This window comes from Schistocerca nitens, chromosome 6, assembly GCF_023898315.1.
Source record: "Schistocerca nitens isolate TAMUIC-IGC-003100 chromosome 6, iqSchNite1.1, whole genome shotgun sequence".
NCBI lineage: Eukaryota > Metazoa > Arthropoda > Insecta > Orthoptera > Acrididae > Schistocerca > Schistocerca nitens.
Window position 1 is genome coordinate 85,212,618 of NC_064619.1, and position 18,915 is coordinate 85,231,532.

At 39.4% G+C, this 18,915-nt stretch overlaps 1 protein-coding gene across 3 annotated transcripts in view; it reads left to right on the forward strand.

Moving 5' to 3' along the window:
• Positions 1-17,786, forward strand: part of LOC126263656 (CD109 antigen) — an 898,764-nt gene extending 880,978 nt beyond the window's left edge. For 2 of the 3 annotated variants that reach the window (XM_049960760.1, XM_049960761.1), the window contains 2 exons: positions 14,616-14,721; positions 14,940-17,786. In XM_049960760.1, the coding sequence (XP_049816717.1) occupies positions 14,616-14,721; positions 14,940-15,133 (300 nt within the window). In that variant the 3' untranslated portion in view covers positions 15,134-17,786. The remainder of the gene's footprint in view (positions 1-14,615; positions 14,722-14,939) is intronic. The other variant, XM_049960762.1, reaches the window with a different exon arrangement.
• Positions 17,787-18,915: the final 1,129 nt, after the last annotated feature.

Consider the following 18,915-nt stretch of genomic DNA (forward strand, 5'->3'; position numbering starts at 1 on the left):
CGTGAAAGGAAATGCTCCATCGCAGCGAGGCCCTGGACGTGCGGAATATTTGTGTATAAGGAAGTGGCATCAATGGTTACAAGGATGGTTTTGCCTTCAGTATATCCTCTCTTCTCGTTATCCGCCAGGCCTCAATCTCCGCTAATTTCAAGTTGCCGCCACTCATACCTCACCTCTGTCTCAACAACTTCTTTGCCTCTACTCTTCCACCTCGACTGACATCTCTGCCCAAACTCTTTGTCTTTAAATATGTCTGCTTGTGTCTGTATGTGTGGATGGATATGTGTGTGTGTGCGAGTGTATACCTGTCCTTTTTTCCCCCTAAGGTAAGTCTTTCCGCTCCCGGGATTGGAATGACTCCTTACCCTCTCCCTTAAAACCCACATCCTTTCATCTTTCCCTCTCCTTCCCTCTTTCCTGACGAAGCAACCGTTGGTTGCGAAAGCTAGAATTTTGTGTGTGTGTTTGTGTTTTTTTGTGTGTCTATCGACCTGCCAGCGCTTTTGTTTGGTAAGTCTCATCATCTTTCTTTTTATATATATATATATATATATATATATATATATATATATATATATATATATATATATAAAATACTAAACTTTTTTAGACAACTACAAGTTACATTTGTTCTTTAGCAGTCTTTTCAGATTGGTAAGGAGTACACACACAAATAAAAGATTTCCAGCACATCATCATTTTAATGTGAAATATTGATACAACATTCCATAACATATTTCTTATGCACCAGAAAAGTTTAACTAAAGATGACATTTGAGATCTGTGTGACCTTCAGAGAAATATTTATGTTTGTACACAAAACTGGACCCCAGCTGAGAATGAATTTGGTGTACATCTACACATTTTGAACAATGCCTTGAAAATTTTATGAGATTCTTAAACCAAAGAAACAAAACTTGATCAGGTACTGACAACAGAAACTTAAAAAAATGTACTGTTGTAATAATAGATTTGAAATGGCAGTGATCTCTCTTTTATGATATCCTCTAACATTGTGTAAAATGCTTTCACTGGGGAAGAATTGCATATAGCAGTTGAAGTACTTTTTTCATACCATATTTGTTGCTTACAGTAAGTTTGAAACACAGCTTTCATTTATAGGGAAATATCATATCTTGACAGGAAACTGGAAATATGGCAATTTGAAGTCTTGGAATGGAAGAATAAGGTGGAACATGGAGAAACTGTTTTCTTTCACATTTTTTCAGTGTTTGAGGAGTCTGCCACAGAGTTTTTTGCACAGAAATTTGACCTTTGAAGACATGAGACAAAGTGTTGCCTTTATTTTTTAGGTAATCATACACAGGTATATGGGGAACATTCTGGCTTATTACAGGCAGTAAAAAGTATGAACATATAAATGTGCAGATGGATGCTAGCTTTCTTTGAACGTATTTGTTTTTTCAAAATCAGAGTTATCTACACTAATAATAATCAGTAAAACCATCATGTCTATCTGTTTGTCTTTGAGCACATTAATCTCCAAAGCTACAAAACAGATTTTTATGGCGTTTTCCCTGGTAACTTCATTGTAGCTAGGAGCGCCATAAAGGCTACATGTAATCTAAATTAGATTGCAGAAAAAAGGATATATACATATTATAAAAAAGTATGTATGTATGTTACACATGTCCTCCGAAACCACTGGACCGATTTCAACCAAACTTGGTACACATATCACTTACCATCTGGAAAGCATCCCTGTGGGGGGCAGGAACCACCTACTTATCAAAGAGGTGAGGATGCCAGTGAAAAAGAAGTATAGACCACAACATGTGAATACCCAGATTTTATTCATCCAGTATTTGAGAATGAGAGCACTTAGTGACATACAACAAATTTCACACATAATTTCAAGCGTTTACAAAACTTTTTCTAACTAACACCCCTGCACATTATGATGAAAGGAAAACAGTTTAGTGCTTACTACCATTTTTGCTGTTCGTGCAGTAAAACTGCCACATCAGACGTGATGTAATGACTGTTACATTTATTGATTTTTTGCTGTTAATTCTATTCACAACACATTTAGCAGACAGTATCCACATATGCTAGCTAGTCTACAATATAAATGTAGAGTCACAAAAACAGAGGCCTCTTTTGTATTTGTAAAAAGAGCCTCACTCACTTGAGATACAAACACAAATGCATGTATTTCAGTGATACATATAGGAACAGTAGCATAGGTATTGCATAATTTTTCCACATAATATCCATTTACTCCAATGGATTTTGTCAACCGAGGGACAAGTTTTTTAAATACCTGCATTTTAGATGTCTCCCACCAACTCCTTAAACTATATGAAGATGGTATCTGTTCTTTCGGAATTGTCCGAAAAAACAGATACCATCCCCATATAGATAAGGCTTACTGGTCAGTGATCTTCTTCAGTATGGATGCCCTCACATTGCTCAAACTCTTACGGGAATTGTTAGATTGACTGTCGCGAGTAATGAGTATAGCGGGCAGGGGCACTACGAATGTGGTTTGTGGACAGTAAGTTGGAAATATGGGTCTCATGTGCCAGAGATAAAGTCCCTCAGTCGCACTAGCCTCTGTGTCCTCGAACGCTCAGTCAGATAGTGTTGCCATATAAGTAGGAGATCCCGGGTTCAAGTCCTGGTCGTGGCACACATTTTCAACTGTCCCCGTTGATATTTATCAATGCCTGTAAGCATCTAATGGTCTGGATTTCATTGTAATTTCAACTCCTTGAACTGTTTCTCCACTTCAGTTTTCACTTCCTCATTTCCTGAAAATGCTTTCCACCCACATATTCCTTCAGTTTAGGAAATAAACGACAGACACTGGGTGTGAGATCTGGACTGTGATTGGGTTGGATTAAAAGATTCTTATGAAATGAGGTCAACAACTCCCGTGTTGCTTGGGTGGAGTGCGGCCTAGCATTGTCATGAAGGATGTGGACTCCCTTCATCAGCATTCCATGACATTTGTTTTACATGGCCTTGCAGAGTTCCTTGAGTGCCTCAAAGTATCACACAGAGTTGATTGTTTCACCCCTTTTCTGCCTTAGACTTTGCTAGTTGATTGCTGAGTTTTGAATTTTTTTGTTGAAGGAGAATGAGTGTGGCGCCGCTGCATTAATTGTCGCTTGTTCTCTGGGTCATGGCGCTAAACCCACATTTCATCTGCCATCACAATGGAGTCGAGTAAAATCTTTTTGTCACCGCAAAATGATAAGGAAACGTTCATGTAGTTTTGACTGTTGGTGTTGTGTGCTACAGTAAGCATCTTCAGAATCCATCGCATACACAGATTGCAATATTCCAGTCGATCACTTACAATTTTATGAACAGTGTTTCGAGAAACGTCAGGGCAATGTTTGTCCAGGTCATCAATGGTCACATGGCTATCAGAACGAATATGCTCTTAAGCTTTTGCACCAGTTCATCAGTGACCACAGACAGGCATCCACTTTTCTCGTCTTCATGAATTTCCGTTCTTCCAGAAGTGAAATTCTTTACCAATTTTGTCACATGTTTCCATGACTGATACGATTTTGCAACAAATCATGCTAGTGCTCATGCCCTTGGCATTCAGATACTGTGTCTCAGTGCACATTTGGCACTTTCACACTTGGCGGGAAATGAAATGAGAGTGCTTATCCTTAGCCGTCACCATAACAAGAGTTGGAACACTACTAATGGCTGTTACCACTCATTCATTTCAGTGTGTGATACCATACACAACAGTGGTACTAACTGTGAAAAACTCGATTCTCTGGTGGAGCTGTGGGCCTTGTAACCTTAGTTTCCAAATGTCGCTTGTACCTACTTTCAACCAGTACACTAGCACTTTAGAGTGTTGTGGTCCAGCAGTGGCAGGCAGAAAAACTTTCATAATGTTCCCCCATCACCTGCATGGTTAGACCAAATAAATTGTACAAAGTTTTTTAAGGAAAAAAAAATCACGGAAAAAAGAAATTGTGGTGTCACCGCCAGACACCACACTTGCTAGGTGGTAGCTTAAATCGGCCGCGGTCCATTAGTACATATCGGACCCGCGTGTCGCCACTGTCAGGATCACAGACCGAGCGCCACCACAAGGCAGGTCTCGAGAGACGTACGAGCACTCGCCCCAGTTGTACGACGACTTTGGTAGCGACTACACTGACGAAACCTTTCTCTCATTTGCCGAGAGACAGTTAGAATAGCCTTCAGCTAAGTTAATGGCTACGACCTAGCAAGGCGCCATTAACCATTTGTAACGTTGCATGTACCTCAAGATAGAGTCTCACTTGTATCATCAAGAATGCTGTATACCAGTATTCTTGACAGTGTGGCTTCTTAAACATGGTCCTTAATGTCCCCCGAAGGAAAAAGTCATAAGGTGTTAGGTCAGGTGACGTGGTGGAGGGATGAGGGGCGAAGGGAATAGAGCCGTATAGTCACCACCATTATGCTTGATCCAGCAATGTGCAAGTTTGTTATTTATGTAATGACTAACACCGATGGTCCAGTGAAGCGGTAACTGCCACTCCAAAATCTTCCACACAGTTTGCTACGGCATTCCATATTTGTCGCTTGTGTGGACTGTTGATTTTTTTGGCTTTCATATGAAACTTTCCCTCACCCTCTCTACGGTTGTACCTGGCACACTTGACAATTGATCAACTAGTACTTTCCTGTTGGCAGAGACGAGTGTCCGTAAATTGTCTATAACAATGTATTGTGCTCTGTTTATTTGGTGGTTCTTTTCCATAATTCCTTCTGAATACATGTTGCACTGTTGTATTGAACAAAAATCTCACATATTCCAACATGTGAAAAAGTTTCTTCCTTTGTTGCTATTTGGTCAAGGCACTGCACTCTCAATGGCAGCTGGTGGGTGCAGTGCAAACTCTGAGTTTATGGTTCTGTTCATGCATTAGTCATATTTGAAACATGATACTATGGGAAATATGGATAGTTGAAAATGAATGAATCATTGCCCTGTATATAAATTGAAGTTGCCTGCTCACTCTTGTTGCTATGTTTGGGCTACTCTCAGGAAGTACTATAGGGATTTCGATATTCGCGGCAGACTTGCATTGGAGTCGGAAAGTTCTCAGGAGGCACGAATGTTTTCTGTTCCTTATTCAATTGACATTTGAAGTCACATCTTGTGGCAGTGATGGGAGCTGCAAGTTACAGCAGTGCATGCAGCGGCAGGAGCAGGTCCAGCAGTGACTGGCCAGCTAATGGCCAGCTGTTACTGCCAGTGTCAAGCACGAAGCAGCCGTTGTGGCGCAGCTCACATCATTAGTGGGTTGTGGACGGGCAGACTGCCTATGCCTTTAAGACTGCCAATGCCCTCAGGTGTTGCACTATGCCTGCAAGTGGCATGTGGTGCTTAATTTTTAAATTTGTATGAAAGTGATGGCATTCAGTTACCAACATTGTTCTCTTGATTTTTTATCATAACTTTATGCAGTGCCCCATAAACAGATTAGTGCTACACCAGATAAGTTGTCCGGCCGTAGATTCTTCGTGCTTGCTACCTGTGCAGAGTCGGGGTGTGTCACTGTTAGAATATAAATTTAAGTGTTGAGAAATCTGTTTGTGAAGCTATTTATTTATACAGCGAGATCTTGGATGGAGATGAAATGTGGATGATACGTAGTTCAAAGAAGAAGGTAATAGAAGCTTTCGGACTGAGGTGCTGCAGAAGAATGATGAAGGGTAGGTGGGTAGAACAAATAAGTAATGGGGAGGTACTGAATCAGATTGGGGGAAAGAAGAAATTTATGGCACTACTTGACTAAAAGAAGGGATCAGTTAGTAGGTCACATCCTCAGACATCAAGGAATGGTCAGTTTGGTAATGGGAGGAAGTTGTGAGGGGGATTGTTGAGGGATACCGAGGCTTGGATAACGTAAACAGGTTCAAGTTGATGTAAACTGCAGTAGAGATACGGAGGCTTGTACAGACTAGCATGCACAGCAACATCAGTCTAGTCTTTTCACTGAAAGCCATATCAAGGCCAGATTGTTTTCATTTGCATAATGTTGCCCAGTTTTGACACTAAAAGTAGGACCACTTTGTTTACATAGCAGATCTATCTGTGGAGCAAAACCGACATCTCACACTTCCAATGATAGCCCCATGATGCTCCCCAGCATTTAGATATGAGACAAAGATGTGTTTCAATGTGTAGGATCACCAAAATATGATAAAGATACCACGTAGATTTTACTCCTCTTTCTGCAAATAGAAAAAGGGGGTATAGCATAGCTAAGAAGGTGCTTGGATGCAGATTGTAACAAATATTATAAATTAAGAGGCGGTGGTTCACCATACTGAGCTAGGGGTGATGTTTCTATGGAGTCCCTTACAGATGGTGCAGTTAATACTTAATGAAAGACTTTAGGTTATTGGAACATTTGTATAGAATCATCAAGGTGTTACTGGTAGAATGGACTGCTATCTTAAATAGTGTTCCATCTGCATCTGAATGTGACTCAGTGAATGAAGCTAATATAAATTACAATCCAACTGCCAAGAAGATACTGATTAACTTATGGAAACTTTGTATGATAGATAGTTTCGACATAAATAGCTGTTTTGTTTGATGACTGATATTTATTCACTCTTGCATGAAACACAATTGTAAAGAGAATAAATACATGCCAACCAAGCAACGATTCCTTTATAATCAGTGGTAACTTCGGTCAATCATTGTGGCAAAGTAAATCAATCGATGCCAGCAAATCAGCTCCCCCTTCCTCCCACCCTTTTTTGTTTTTGACACTGGGTCATGGGGGACTTGCACTTGACTTGTCTCCCAGTTCTTGTGAAGTCAGGTGGTGCAGGCTTTGGGTGTTCCTGTTCTGGGAGTGTTGCTTTGGTGTCCTCTACGTTGGAGTTCAGTGACGAGGGCTGACCAAGGAGTGCACCCTCCTAGGTGTACACATCAATTTGGGAATTGTGGCTTCATCTGGAGACTTTCCTTCAGAATCCAAAGTAAGGTTAAATAAGCTGTGGTTGCACTGCATCATTCCTGTGCAGAAACACCTGCTAGTCTTCATGTTTGACAGGGTTGGTAGACTCAGTGTTCCCTCATTCCGAGTTGTTGCATGAACTGTGTACATACCTCTGGAACAACTGGTGTGATTATTCTCATGGACTGCAGCTGCTCACTATAGACTAATGGTGCAGGGAGCATTGTGCTTCTTTCACTATCATTCTCAATCTGAGTGTGCTTTCGATCACAAGGAGGGGTTACACATTAGAGTAGTTTTGAGCTTGTGATGGAACCACTTACACCATCCCTTTGACTGGCAGGGTGATAGCCTGTAGCGTGCTTGTGGTTGCAGCCACACAGTAGGAAAAGTTTTCGTAAAAGTTGGGTTTGAAATTGCTCCTCACAGTCTATGGTTATATTTTCTGAAAAGCCAAACCTGAAGAACCACATGTGCACCATCGCTCACAACCATCTCTGCAGACACAACCTGGATTGTGGCAATATCTCGTCACCTGGTGAAACGATTGATGGTCATGAGTGGATAATGACATCCCAAAGATTATGGCAATGGGCTGTCAATGTCCACACATTTGGTAAAATCATGCTGATGGCATTGTAAAGTGAGAGAGAGGCACGAAAATGTGGTTGCCGATCTTATTACGATGACGTAACAGGTGTGCACGTGCCTGTGTGCGACAGTCTTTTTATGCTCTGGGACACACACGCCATTGTTGGAGACTAACTTGGCTGCTGCAGCTCAGATTCCTGGTTGAGCCAGGTTATGCAGTTCATTGAAAACGGATGGTGGTGATGTCCTGGTATGTAGGGTCACTGCCTCCCATTTACTGCATCACACCAAATTCCGTCCGACAAATTTGAAACTGACACACATCTGAGCTGCAACTCTGTTCACTGCTCCTGTATAAGATGGCGTAAGAGAGAATCTCACTGTCATTTAGATGCCATCTCTGCCCAATGAATTGAGTTTAAACTGCTACAGTTCCAAGATGGTCAGTCTGCGACCGAGTTGTCTTTCGCCGCTATGTGAAACACGTCAGGTGGGAATTGTGTGATATACACATACTTGACATGCCTGCACGTCATGGTGAGCTGAGGTCTGTGTCTTGCTAAAAGGTTTCTGGTAGCAGGTAGTGATCTGTAAAAATTGTGAAATGTCTCCCTTTGACATAGGGCTGGAAATGCTTGATGGCTAAATAAATAACAAGCAATTCATGGTCGAAAGCACTCCAGTTTTGGTGCTGCTGCATTAAGTTCTTAGAAAAGACAGAGTGGCCGTCATTTGCCAAACATATTTTGTTGCAGAGCTGAATCTACTGCTGTTGGGCTCGCATTGATCATAAGCACCAAAGGGGAGCTCAGTTTTGGGTGTTCCTACAATGTTACCTGTGACAGATGTTTCTTAAGGTTGTGGTAAGCTGCCTTGCCCTCAGGACTTCATGATTGCCTGTAGTATACAGGGTGTTCATAAAATCCAGGAACACTTTCAATTATTTATTGCACAAGAACTAAACATTGTACAGATTCATACATATTGCATTTTGAACAGAAACTCTAAAAGCTTTTTTACAAACATTCAATATGCGAACCATGAGTGACCCAGCAGACATCAATATGGTAATCGAATTCTTGTCATACCCATCCCAGCATGGCATTGTCGACTGTGGCAGTCGCTTCCCATATTCTCTCCCGGAGCTCTGCTAGATCACGTGGTAGAGGTGGTACATACATACACCAGATATTTAATCTGTCCCCACAGAAAAAAGTCCCAGTGAGTGAGATCTGGTGATACGGGAGGCCATTTCGTGAAACAGCTGTCGCCTTCTGTAGCACGGCCTATCCGTCGATGCAGCAGTTTCTTGTTCAGGTACCCACGAATTTCACGATGAAACTGGGGTGGAGCCCCATCCTGCTGAAAGGTGAATGGAGAGTTCAATTGCATCTTAGGCATCAGCCATTGCTGCAACATGGACAAGTAGGAATATCCAGTGACAGTGCTCCCAGCGAAGAAGAATGGCCTGTACAGTTTTCAACATGACAAGGCACAAAAAAATTTACCTTTGGGGAATCGCACTTAAATCAATGCATTCTTGAGGATGCTTTACACCCCAGATTTGACAATTTTGCCTGTTCACGTTCCCATTAGTGTGAAAAGTGGCTTCGTCCCTAAAAATTAAATGATCAACAATGCCATCCCCATCCTCATTCCATTGTTGCAACTTTGAACAAAACTCAAAACGCTTGTCTTTGTCGTCACCATTGAGCTTCTGCACTAGCCCCAATTTAACTTGTTTCATAGACAACTTCTGTCTCAGGACTTTGCACACTGTCATTGGTGCCATTTCGAGTTCACGGGATGCACGACACACCGATTTCTTTGGACCCCTTATGAATGTCTCTCATAGGCGCTCCACATTCACTTCACTCGCACTGGGACATCTGCTTCTCTTTGCCAGGCACAAGCAACCCATCATAACAAATTTGTTGTGCCAGTGGTAAATGGCCTTCCTTGTTGATGGCTTCTTACTGTACTTTGTTCTAAAGTTTCGTTGAACAGCTGTAGCACACATGTTTTTGTTGAACTACAACACACAGAAAGCTTGTTCCGCGCCTGAACTCGCCATGTTTGCGACTAGCGCTGACTATCAGCAAATTACCAAACTATGCTGTATAGGTAATGGGGTTCTCTTCAAAATGACATATGTATGATATCTACACAATGTTTGGTTCTTGTGCAGTAAATTATTTAAAGTGTTCGCCGGCCGTGGTGGCTGAGCGGTTATAGGCACTACAGTCTGGAACCGCGCGACCGCTGTGGTCGCAAGTTCGAATCCTGCCTCGGGCATGGATGTATGTGATGTCCTGAGGTTAGTTAGGTTTAAGTAGTTCTAAGTTCTAGGGGACTGATGACCTCAGAAGTTAAGTCCCATAGTGCTCAGAGCCATTTGAACCATTTTGAAAGTGTTCCCGGACTTAATGCACACCCTGTATTTGCGTGAGAATAGTGCTGTGATTGGTTACTGGGCAGTACATAGTTTGAGCAAGTGGCATCAATAATAACTCAGCACAGTGATGTTTGACATGCTGCTCTGTTGAAGTAGAGAGTGCTGAAATGTCATCTGTATAACATGTAGTGTTTCTGGGTCCATATGGCATAAAACTGTGCTGAAACAATCCTAGTGGTGTGATCACTGCTGCTTATTTAATGTGGGGTGGACTCATGAGAATTTGGTAAAATGGCTTGGTGCAGTCTGCAACACTGAATATTTTGGTGTTGCAAATAGTATTGGTAAAATCAGCCACTTTGGATATGGGGTGCCCTGTAACCTCCACATACTCTCTGTGATCCTTTTTACGTGTCATATCAATTGGAGGGGTCCAAGGACTATCAGACCTGGTTGCAACGATCACTTTCAGAACTTAGTCGAACTGTATTTACGCTGCTAGGCACTCTCTTTAGGCACGGGAAGTGATGAGGTGACTGGGTGTTATGGGGACATAATGTGGTGTAGTGTGTGTGTGTGTGTGTGTGTGTGTGTGTGTTTGCTGGTGTCACTGCTGTGTATGGTGGGTAGTGGAAAGTCCACAAGCTGGTTACAAAAAGTACTTCCTCAGATAGTGTTGTGGTATTGCCTGCAGTATACGAATTGTTAGGACTCACAGAGTTGTTCTTGCATGATGTGAATGTGTGCGCTATGTTACTGCCGGTATGAAATTGAATGATAATATCCCCCGTGCAGATGATATGGTAGAGGGAACAGACACTTTCATGTGAGAAGATGTAGGCACTACATTTGACCTGATGTGGAAGTTAGTATCTTCTCTGTGGGTATTGGTACCAATCAACGGTTTAGCAGGTTGGGCATGAGTCGAAAGTTACATAGGAAGTCTGCACCGATTATACTGTAAGCTGAGAATCCATGTGGCAACATTAACTGTTTTCAGTGTAGTTAGGAATTGTGGAATTGTTGGCCACAGCAAGCACATATTGTGTTGTTACAGTTAGTGTGGTACTGGTCCTTTGTAGATAGACACTACAATTGCTCTGTCAAGTCTTGTGGGGCAGCATTGTTTCATTTTTTCTAGTTGTTACTTTGTAGTTGTTTTCAGTATGTTGCTAATTTGCATGTTGAGTGTTGTTACTTGTGCGGAAATTTCACCTAAGCTGTTTGTGATGGTGTCTGCATTTTTTGCTAAGGTTTGCAACAGCAAGTCTGGTTGTGACATGACAGCACGAATGTTGGCTGGAAGTTTGCAAAGTCATAGCACACACAAAGATTTATCAGGCAGAAGTTCAGGGCCCACTGATGAACATAAGTACTTGACGACTTGTGATGGAGACTTGTCACCTGTCTTATTATCTGTGACAATTTCTTGTAATCGATGTTATGGTGACAATGTGTAATGCTGTATAAGAGCTTTCTTTATTGCAGTGTAAATTAGTTATTTCAGTGTTTCTTCGGTTTCTTATATCAGTTCTGGGTCCAGATTGGAAACCACTATATTAAAATTACCAGTGTTATGTGACACACTGCGGTGATGAAATACACATTCAGCCTGCATGAACTGGAGTTGTGGTTGTTTTGGTGAGAATGTGGGAAGCTTAACGTCTCTGTTTTGATTGTATATACACACATTGTGTGGTTTTTCATCTGTTGTTACATTTTGCAGCAAATTAATAGTTGTAGGAGGTGATCAACTCTGCTTAGCAGCGTGTTACTTAGTATAGTAAATAGTAGCATAGCAAGGGGCTCTCCTGGGTAATTTCCTGTTGTGACATTTGACATCTGATACTATTCAGACCTCTTCTGGCAATCTTGTTCAATGCCTGCAGGAGCAGTCTTAGGTGTCCACTTTAGGAGTATGAACCTACTCCACAAAAAAGTATCAGAAATGATTTTTAGGTACTGTAAATGACAGGAATTAACTACAGAACTCAGTTAAAAGTCTGATTGATATTATTTCTCTGTGAAGGTATATGTGTGCAGTTACAAAATTGCTGAAAACTATTTCCTTACAAATTTGCTCAGAAATATCTCCACAGTAGCCAATATAGCTTTATTTTATTTATTTATTTTTGTATGCAGTTTGATTGACTGTTGTGTGGTATTGGATAAGTCGTTAACTAGATTTCTTTATAAAAATTGCGATAGCTCCACTTTGGATGATTAATTCATAAGAATTGTTATGTAAATTTTAATAATGACAGCTGACTATATACTCTATCCTGCATCAGAAATTGTCGTCTCACTAATTTTGTCATCAGTATGTTGAAATTTATTTACAGTAGTGTTAGCTGCCACCAAGTTCTCAGATCCTTTCAACCATGATTGCAAATATTGCCAAATTTTAAATATATGAACTATTTTGCTCTCAAAAGTGCAGGCTTGGGTCATGGATTTATATACAAAACAGTGTAGGAAGGCCTGAACTGTACAATTGTACTGAGAATAAACCAAGAAGGTGAGAGTTGCAGGCAGTTATGAAGTTCAATTTTGGTAAACATTTTTGGAATACAGTGATCAATTAATTGTTATATTTTGATTAAAATTCAGTCTTGATCACGTTATGTCTGTTTTAATGAGTAACCGGTTTCGGTTTTTTCTATAAAACCATCATCAGACCCATTGGCTCCCTTGGGTTGGTAGGTGGAGCTCTCCTTGCTGCTGTGCAGTTGACTGCACAGCAGCAAGGAGAGCTCCACCTACCAACCCAAGGGAGCCAATGGGTCTGATGATGGTTTTATAGAAAAAACCGAAACCGGTTACTCATTAAAACAGACATAACGTGATCAAGACTGAATTTTAATCAAAATATAGTTATGAAGTTGTTTAAAAAGTTTCCTTCAACTGCAGACCTATGTTTGAAAAAATTTCATTCAATCCTATTCACAATTAGTTTAATACCCACTGTTCTGCTATGGTGGACACAAGTTCTTCATGCTCAAAAGTGAATGGTGAATTGGGCAGCGCAGGGGGGCATTTTTGTGTTTGTATCAAATGTGCTGCACACAGTATGCAGTCTGTTTATAGATGACGTTTTCTGTAGAAAACCGCATAGTAAAAAGCAAGCTGTACTTACCAAAGTTATGAGTAGCAGCACATACTGGCGCTCGTAGGCAGCTCGAAGAGAACATCCACTCTGAGGGTTGCCTCAGAAAGCCATAGAGCACACAATGTTCAGAAGTGCACAACAAGCCAAGATTTCTGTTGCAAAAATAGTTTTGGAAGGAACTGGTACTACTAACATATCAGAATATGAAATAAACTGACTTAATGTTGTAACAGTATTATGAAAAGGATAGTTGCAACTCACCATATACCAGAGATGCTGAGTCGCAGAGATGCACATCATAAAAACTGTCAGAAAGTGAGCTTTCGGCCAGCAAGGCCTTTGTCGGAAAAAAGACTACATACACAGACACTCCCACACAAACTCAGTCTTGCCTCAGCAGCCAGAGACTGTTGTCATATGTGTGTGAGTTGCATTTGTGTGTGTGTGTGTGTGTGTGTGTGTGTGTGTGTGTATATTGTCTATTTCCGAAGTAGACCTTGCTGGCCGAAAGCTCACTTTCTGACAGCTTTTTGTTGTACCTATCTGAGACTCAGCATCCCTGCTATGTGGTGAATAGCAAACTATCCTTCTCGTAATACTGTTACATTCTACCCTGGATTTTCTGTTTTTTGATTTTGCCTGACTTCATTTTGATTACAAATACTTCCAGTAAGCAGAAGAAATGTGTCGTGAAAACTGCAAAGATGATATCTGAGTGGAGGTGTGACAGTGTGTTGAATGTAAATCACAGGGAGCCACGGTTGCTGACCTTAATTATAAAGTTGTCTGTGACCTAGAAACACGTTGGCCGCATCTTGTGCCATTAATGTACTGATATGATATGCTCTGATGCAGTACTCCTGACGTGTAGAAAGTATAAGAGCAATACATTATTGATGACTTGACAGCTCTTTACTGTAGTTCCCATGTGGTTGAGTAGTAAGATTATTAATTTTGTACTTTGAAAGAAATATCACAGGAAATTATTGAAATAACTGTGAAGAAATTAATCATTAGATGTTTACTTTCTGTTTTCATGTGTGGAAAAGATTCCGAGTAATAATCAAATGGGGTAGTTGTATGGAATAACATAATCTTATTTAGAGAGATCAAAGTGGCTGTGAAATTGTCGGTAGTTGAAACTAACTTATTTAAGAACAGTTTCAATACTAGTTTCTGATCTTAATGGAATATTATGTTATGATCAATGATTTCTACTAATTAGTTATGAGATAACAAACGTTTATTCCTTAGTTAGAAAACTATTAAACATTATGCTCATAATAGAATTAAAGTGTAACATGAAAATGAAGTGTTCAGTTTTATCCAAACAAATTGAAAAATTGATATACAAACCATACAAAAAGAGTACTGAGATGCTGCACAGATAATTTAAAGAAGGCTTTTCCTTTTCCATCTTCATGAATTTTGGTTTTACTGGTTGCATTTTTTATCTTCAATTGAAGTGTTAGGATATGTGTTTGGTAACTCTAATACTTTCTGTTTTGCCATTTAACTGTTTTCTTTTGTCTCTTCTCATATGAAATTTGTATTTCAGCTGGATCACACAGATACTTGCATCAATTTCACAATAGAACGATGGTATCCGGTGGCAAATATGTCTCGTTACCTTCCGATAAGGGTTTACGACTACTATGCTCCAGGTAAGATCACCTCAGTTAAGCTTTTGAGTCTACCTTAGGTGCAACAGCAGCTCTCAAGTCATTTATCATTCTACACTTCAGCCATCCCAATCATTTTGTAAGATATGATAACTGTGTGAGAGATAAGATTTATTTTTGTTTATGGTGTTGGCTTCTTATAATAATGTTGGTAGTAAATACAAATGTGGATGTAACACTTTGTACTTTTATTGTTGCAGAACGCTTCAATGAGACAGTATTTGACTCACTACAGACATATTTGCTAAACATTTGTGAAGTTTGTGGAAGCAGCCAGTGTCCTTACTGCCCTATCTATAATCTGGCGACAACTATATCAGTGTCATTTACGGTCCTCATTTTCACAAGCAGCATAATTCTACTGAGGCATGTGTATTCCTTTTCTCATCTGTAACAAAGAGACAGCCTGTAAAGGCAGAAAGAAACACAATTGGCAGGATGCAGAAACATTTGAAGTTTGCATTTAGGAATCGTGAGGTGTCTCAGTGCTACAGCAATGACAGTTTTTTAAACAGATATCTTCCATTGGGTGTAGGAGCAGCAAGCTAAAGGAGAGAATTTTGTATTGGAGACCAAAGTTGTTGAACTGATGTATTTCTCAGGTGACGTACACATATAAGACTATGTGGTGATGGTAGCTTTGATGTAAAGAGCTATTAATTGTTTGGAGTCGTGACTGGACACCAGGAGAATTTAAAAGTATTAGAAAGTTTCAGTGTAAGCAGCATATTGAATATACTTACCTGAAGCTTCATTTTTCTCATGAATGAACCATTGTAATGCCCAATGTGGATTTTATTTTCTCCTGTGATCCAGATTTGATTTATGATATTGTGGGTACAAATGGATGATAAAACCTTCTATAAATTTCTGTTATATGTGAAAACACATGGTTTGAACTTAAAACTGTAACACATTTAAGTTTCAAATTGTAATACATTTAACATGCTTCAAAATAGCTTTCATGATATGACTGGTGGATGTTTGTGATATAAATTGTGCTGATGGTACATGTGTATTTATAAACAAAAGTATGTGCACTGCACATTATTGAAGAGGGGGGGTTTATGAGTGTGAAGATGCGAGGTACAATTTTTGTAACAAACTAACTGATGCTTCTTTGGTTTGAACAGTACACGCAAGAGTACACTGTGTTCGTGCTATTTGCTCTCATCATGTACAAATTGGGTATCACATTTAAGGTTCAGCACATTATTTAAAGGTCTCTCCAGTGACGTATGGAAATAAGGTCCAGAATACCTTTTTTATTCAGTTATGCAGTCGTTTATTCATCTTAAAAGGCTTTTGCAGCTATTTATCCATGTTTATACTACACTAATTGCATAACTTCTGTGAAGAAAATCAGTGTTGTCAGCAGAGTGAAACTATACTAAGTTGTATGTGACAGAGTTGTTTTATATCTCATAGTATATTACCAGTTGGCACATCAGTGGAAATTTTATTTTTTTGATAGAGAAATTTTGTGATTTCACATAGATGTCTCAAGCAGCTAAGAAATGAAGACCACAGAAATATGAAATGTTAATCACAGTTATCATATATCTTAGTGTCAGTGTTTCTGAGAATTATATGCTAAGACTTAATGGCATGTGCATTTGTATACCATTTGTGTGTGTGCTTCTGTGGCTTCAGAAACTTGTAACAACTAAGTTTATTCTTTTTATTTGTAAACAACTACTACACACTGAGCATACAAATTGAGGTTGCTTAAGTAGGAGCTGCGTTATATGTTTCAGTTTCGGAAAATAGACAGTACTATGTCCACTGTAATATGTAGTGCACAGTTAACACAAACTTTTGACTGCCAGAAAAGACATGACATTTCATGCATGTGTTGACACGTAATAGGGAAGTGAGAGTTGGAAGAGGTGGGCTTAATGAGGACAGGCAGCCACTGACCTACAGATTGAAAATGGGTGGTTCATAGACACACATTAACATTTAATATTAGCTGACTTTCAAAATTTTGTTCTTATGTAAAAAGTTATCCATATTTCATGTGTATGTAATAGTATGCCTGCCCTAACCTTATTTAAATGGGTTTTCCATCATGGAATTTCAATTAATATCATAAAAGTGTGTAAGGAATAACCCTTACACTGTGCACATACGAAAATGAGAAGTTTAACTGAAAATGAGAAATTTAATTGTAAATGAGAAATTTAATTGAAAATTAGAAATTTTTGATATTAGGGAAAGTTATGTGACAAAAAGTCTAGGTGATAGAACATGTTTTGATACTTTTTTGTTTTTAATAGCATCATGTAATTGTGAAATCACCTCCCCCCCCCCCCCCCCCCCAAATCTTCTCTCTCTCGGTCTCTATTTCACTGTCTTTCTGTCCTCTCCTGTGCCCATGCTTGCTACACACACACACACACACACACATTTTAGCACGTAATTCGATATTTATTGGGAAAACATTGTCTATTCCTTTAAAACAATTAACAGTGTGAAACAGATGCTTTAAAATAACTGAATGTGGTACAAGTCGGGAGGTAATGTAGGGACCAAATCAGAAAAAAATTTCTCTTGCATTATTTAAATCAAATGTAAGGACTTGGTAGTTCCTCTTAACCTCTCGCTTTTAGAGCATATATAGCTCTAACTTAGTCTCTCACATACCGTCCATAACTCAATGACTATGTCATTGATTTTTATTATTTTTAGTTTTTTTGTTTATTATTGTAGAGTAGGAAATTTAAAAAAAAAATCTTCCAGATTTTATGAATGTTTACATGTGAATGGAATTATACAATTGTATAAAGCTAATATGTGAAGATAAAAGAGATGAGTTAAAAGTTTGTATTGTAAATATTTCATTGGTGTATTAAAATTCATGTAAATTCAAGAAGCTAAATATAACTGTGTGATTCTTTGAATTTTGCTCAGAATGTTGTTGACAAGGGTGAAAAAAACGCACTAATAGAACCTTTATTTAAACGTGTGGATTTTGTAGCGTGATTTTTTTTTTTTTTTCATGTCAGCAGTGTTCTCTTCAGAAAATGTAACATATATGGTATTATGTGTTGAAATGAGAATAAATATTTTTTGTAATAACTAATAAAGTATTAACATTTCTTATCATCTGCCAGAATACTCACTGCGTTTACCGTAAGCAACTGGATTACAAAACTGTGTGCTGGACCAGTCCTCTTCCATTTGTGCCATCCAAGCATTCTTCACGGTCAACTGTCTCTTTCTTGTCAATTTGTTGTATGCTCTTTAACATTGTGTAAAGGTATGAAACTATGATTGATTTTGACTGATAGTTTTTCAGTTGTATTTTGTTAATGGAACGTTTTTGTCTTTTGACCGTCAGATTTTCTCTTTTCTTGTCTTGCTGCATCTCCATTGTGTTGGGTTGTGGGTATGTCCTTCACTGTACCCGAATATTTATCCTACACTGCTTTCCCTTCTTTTGAGTTAGAAAGTCCTTTCAGTCAATACACTGTTAGTTGCTTGACTACAGACACCTTCTTTTATGTACTTCTCACCCCGCCCACCCCCCCTTATGAAGGAAAAATTGTGGAATTGTTGTAATGGGCACAAATCTGGATACCCTTACTTTGCTTCAATAATGATCTGTTTCATCATGACATGTTGTTTAGCCTTCAGCTTGTATTTAGGTCAGTGCAACTACAGGGTGAAGAAAAAATACCGCATTTGGCGACCGGCATGCAGTTCCTCATCCTAATTAAAAACAAAAGTTTATCTAGCAAAACCTAGTCTCACCAATCGATTTAATAGAAATGCGATTTAATAAAAGATGTTCTGGAAATGCTGTAACTGCATGCATCATGATCAAGAACAAGTAGCATGAACTCTACATTGTACCAGAGCTGTCCCATCAATCTCAGTGAGATGAGGCAATACTGTGGAGAATCGATGCACAGACTCGCCGGTGTTCAACTCGCATGCGTGGCAATCATCTTAATCATCATCATCATCATCCCCCCCCCCCCCCAGTTAAAGCATCAAATTGTATCCAACAATGGAAAATCCAGGATGGAATGTAACAATACCAGAGAAGGAAAGTTGCTGCTTACCATATAGCAGAGTTGCTGAGTCGCGATAGGCACAGCAAAAAGATTCACACAATTATAGTTTTTGGCCATTAAGGCCTTTGTCAGCAGGAGACACACATACACACAC